General features: G+C 43.1%; 1 protein-coding gene across 1 annotated transcript; it reads left to right on the top strand.

The window, feature by feature from the left end:
- Positions 1,235-3,151, top strand: LOC109342407. Its single transcript, XM_019580397.1, has 2 exons — positions 1,235-1,422; positions 1,522-3,151. The coding sequence occupies exons 1-2, from the start codon at positions 1,235-1,237 to the stop codon at positions 3,149-3,151; spliced, it is 1,818 nt and encodes a 605-aa protein (XP_019435942.1).

Below are 3,861 nucleotides of genomic sequence, written 5' to 3'. Positions count from 1 at the left end.
CTTCAAAGAGTACACACAACATTGGAGGGGGTTGGCCTCTCAAGTGCTTCCACGGCTAGAAGAAGATGAACAACTCTCTATCTTTGTTGACACTTTGCAAAATCCCTACTACGATCGCCTAGTAGCTGCCATGGCCTCTGGCTTCAATGCTCTAATAAGAGTGGGGGAAAAGATCGAAATCGGGATCAAGAGTGGGAAGACCATAGATGGCCAATCAAATACCAAAAAACCAGGGTTCATGAAGAAGAAAGAGGGTGAGACACATTTTGTATCCAACGACTCCAAGAAGCAATCAAACAATAATTATCAGTATCAGTCACGCACAAACAACTATCAACACCCGCAATCAAGAACCCCAAACAACACATACACTGCTACCACCCAAAATCGGGGATATACACCTCAAGATAAGAGAACGGTGTTTGATCCTATCCCCATGTCATACGCAGACATATTCACATACCGGATGTGGTGCTACCTCCAGATTTCAAGGTGCCGGAATTCGAAAAGTACAATGGAACGACCTGCCCAAAGAGACACTTACACATGTATGCTCGGAAAATGTCAGCATACCATGGAGACGATAAGTTGCTAATCAACTACTTTCAGGATAGTTTGGCTGGAGCAACAATGAACTGGTATATTCGACTTGAGAAGGCCAACATTCGAACATTTTTGGACCTATCTAATGCATTTATTCGACAATACAAATACAATGAAGATGCTGCACCTGCCAGGACACAGTTACAGAACATGTCTAAAAAGCCTCAAGAAAGCTTCAAAGAGTACACACAACATTGGAGGGGGTTGGCCTCTCAAGTGCTTCCACGGCTAGAAGAAGATGAACAACTCTCTATCTTTGTTGACACTTTGCAAAATCCCTACTACGATCGCCTAGTAGCTGCCATGGCCTCTGGCTTCAATGCTCTAATAAGAGTGGGGGAAAAGATCGAAATCGGGATCAAGAGTGGGAAGACCATAGATGGCCAATCAAATACCAAAAAACCAGGGTTCATGAAGAAGAAAGAGGGTGAGACACATTTTGTATCCAACGACTCCAAGAAGCAATCAAACAATAATTATCAGTATCAGTCACGCACAAACAACTATCAACACCCGCAATCAAGAACCCCAAACAACACATACACTGCTACCACCCAAAATCGGGGATATACACCTCAAGATAAGAGAANTAGAGGGAGCGAGTTTTCCGGACCTTAAGAATGCATTTGAGATGTGTCTCGTGCCGGATGTGGTGTTGCCTCCCAAGTTCAAGGTGCCGGAGTTCGAAAAGTACAATGGGACGACCTGCCCAAAGAGCCACCTGCACATGTATGCTCGGAAAATGTCAGCATACCATGGAGATGACAAGTTGCTAATCCACTACTTTCAAGATAGTCTGGCTAGGGTAGCAATGAACTGGTACATTCGACTTGAGAAGGCCAGTATTCGGTCATTTTTGGACCTGTCTAATGCATTTGTTCGATAATACAAATACAATGAAGATGCTGCACCTGACAGGACACAGTTACAGAACATGTCTAAAAAGCCTCAAGAAAGCTTCAAAGAGTACACACAACGTTGGAGGGGGTTGGCCTCTCAAGTGCTTCCAAGGCTAGAAGAAGATGAACAACTCTCTATCTTTGTTGACACTTTGCAAAATCCCTACTACGATCGCCTAGTAGCTGCCATGGCCTCTGGCTTCAATGCTCTAATAAGAGTGGGGGAAAAGATCGAAATCGGGATCAAGAGTGGGAAGACCATAGATGGCCAATCAAATACCAAAAAACCAGGGTTCATGAAGAAGAAAGAGGGTGAGACACATTTTGTATCCAACGACTCCAAGAAGCAATCAAACAATAATTATCAGTATCAGTCACGCACAAACAACTATCAACACCCGCAATCAAGAACCCCAAACAACACATACACTGCTACCACCCAAAATCGGGGATATACACCTCAAGATAAGAGAATGGTGTTTGATCCTATCCCCATGTCATACGCAGACATATTCACATACCTTATGGGAGAAAGGATTATAGCTCCAATTCCGAGAAGAATTCCTGAAAATCCAGGGCCATGGTTCGACCCTAATTTCTCATGCGCATACCACTCCCGAACTGTAGGGCATTCCATAGAGAATTGCAGAGCCTTGAAATTCAAGGTACAACACCTTATGGACTCGAAATGGCTCAACTTTAGACAATCAGCGCCAAATGTTAGTAACAATCCTCTGCCAAATCATGGGAGCCATGAGAATGTTGTTGAAGAGGTCCAAGAGGAATCTTTCCTGAAGGATGTGTCCGAAATACGCACACCGATGAAAGTTATCTTCAAGGAAATGTGCAACCAGGGTATGATTGAGGTGTTAAAAGAAACTGAAGATGGTGAAGGATGTTGTGAGATGCATGGTTTAACAGGCCATGTAATTGAGAATTGTGCAGAATTTAAAATGCTATTACAAAAAATGATGGATACCAAATTGATGGTTGTAGGGAGAAGGTCGACATGCCCAGAAGTCAATGTAGTAGGAGACAATGAAGATATAACAACATGCATTCCAACATTGGTTCAATTCGAACCAGTGTTGAGTATTCGAAGGGGAATATCGCTGGATTTGGCTCAACCACAATGGTTCCCATACCTCACGAAAATGGGGCCCATGGTAGCAGACATACCTCACCCGTTTCCCAATGCATCTGACAAAGTAGTACCTTGGAGGTATGGCGGGGAGGTCATCACACTACCAGAACGTGCATTAGAGGTAACCAATGTCGCTGGAGTCAGCAGAATTACCCGGAGTGGCAGAGTCTATGGACCTCCAGAGACGAAAAAAAACACATTCACCATCTATAAGGGAAAAGAGAAGGTTGATGCTCCAACAGTCCCTGAAATTGGCCAAGAAGGATCGCCCATAGATGAGTTAAAAGATGGTCAAGAGATTTCTAATGAGCAAGCCAATGAATTCCTGAAATTTATAAAGCAAAGCGAATATAAGGTGGTCGATCAGTTAAGGCGCACACCTGCTAGAATATCCATACTTTCATTGCTAATGGATTCAGAGCCTCATAGGAATGTGCTACTTAAAATTTTAAATCATGCCCATGTCAGTCAAGACATAACTACAGATAAGCTGGGGGCATCTTGAATAACATTGTTGCTGACAATTTTATATCCTTCAACGATCAGGAAATACCTCACGAAGGGAATGGCCACATCAATCCTCTCCACATCTATGTCATGTTCCAAGACTGTGTGATTGGAAAAGTCCTCATAGATAATGGTTCTTCTTGAATGGCCACATCAACCCTCTCCACATCTCTGTCATGTTCCAAGACTGTGTGATTGGAAAAGTCCTCATAGATAATGGTTCTTCTTTGAATGTGATGACTAAGAGAACGTTGTCTAGACTCCCTGTCAACTACTCGCATATGAGGCCGAGTTCCATGATTGTTAAGGCATTTGATTAGTCCAAGAGAGAAGTCATGGGAGAAATTGAATTGCCCATAAAAATTTGGCCTTGTACTTTCCAGATTCTTTTCCAAGTAATGGACATAAACCCAACATATAGTTGTTTGCTAGGAAGGCCATGGATCCATACTGCAGGAGCAGTTCCCTCAATCTTGCATTAGCGGATCAAATTCATCATTAATGGAAAGTTGTTGATAATAATGGGTGAAGAGGATATGCTGGTATCTAGGCCCTTTGACACTCCATATATTGAAGCGACCGAGGAAGCACTTGAAACCTCATTCCAGGCTTTGGAAATTGCCAACACCACCTTCGTAGAAGGGGCATCGATGATAGGGCCACATCCATCTAAAGCAGCCTTAATGATGATTAAGGAAGGATACCAAC

The sequence above is a fragment of the Lupinus angustifolius genome, chromosome LG03 (assembly GCF_001865875.1).
Source record: "Lupinus angustifolius cultivar Tanjil chromosome LG03, LupAngTanjil_v1.0, whole genome shotgun sequence".
Taxonomy (NCBI): domain Eukaryota; kingdom Viridiplantae; phylum Streptophyta; class Magnoliopsida; order Fabales; family Fabaceae; genus Lupinus; species Lupinus angustifolius.
This window is presented reverse-complemented; position numbering and strand designations above follow the sequence as displayed.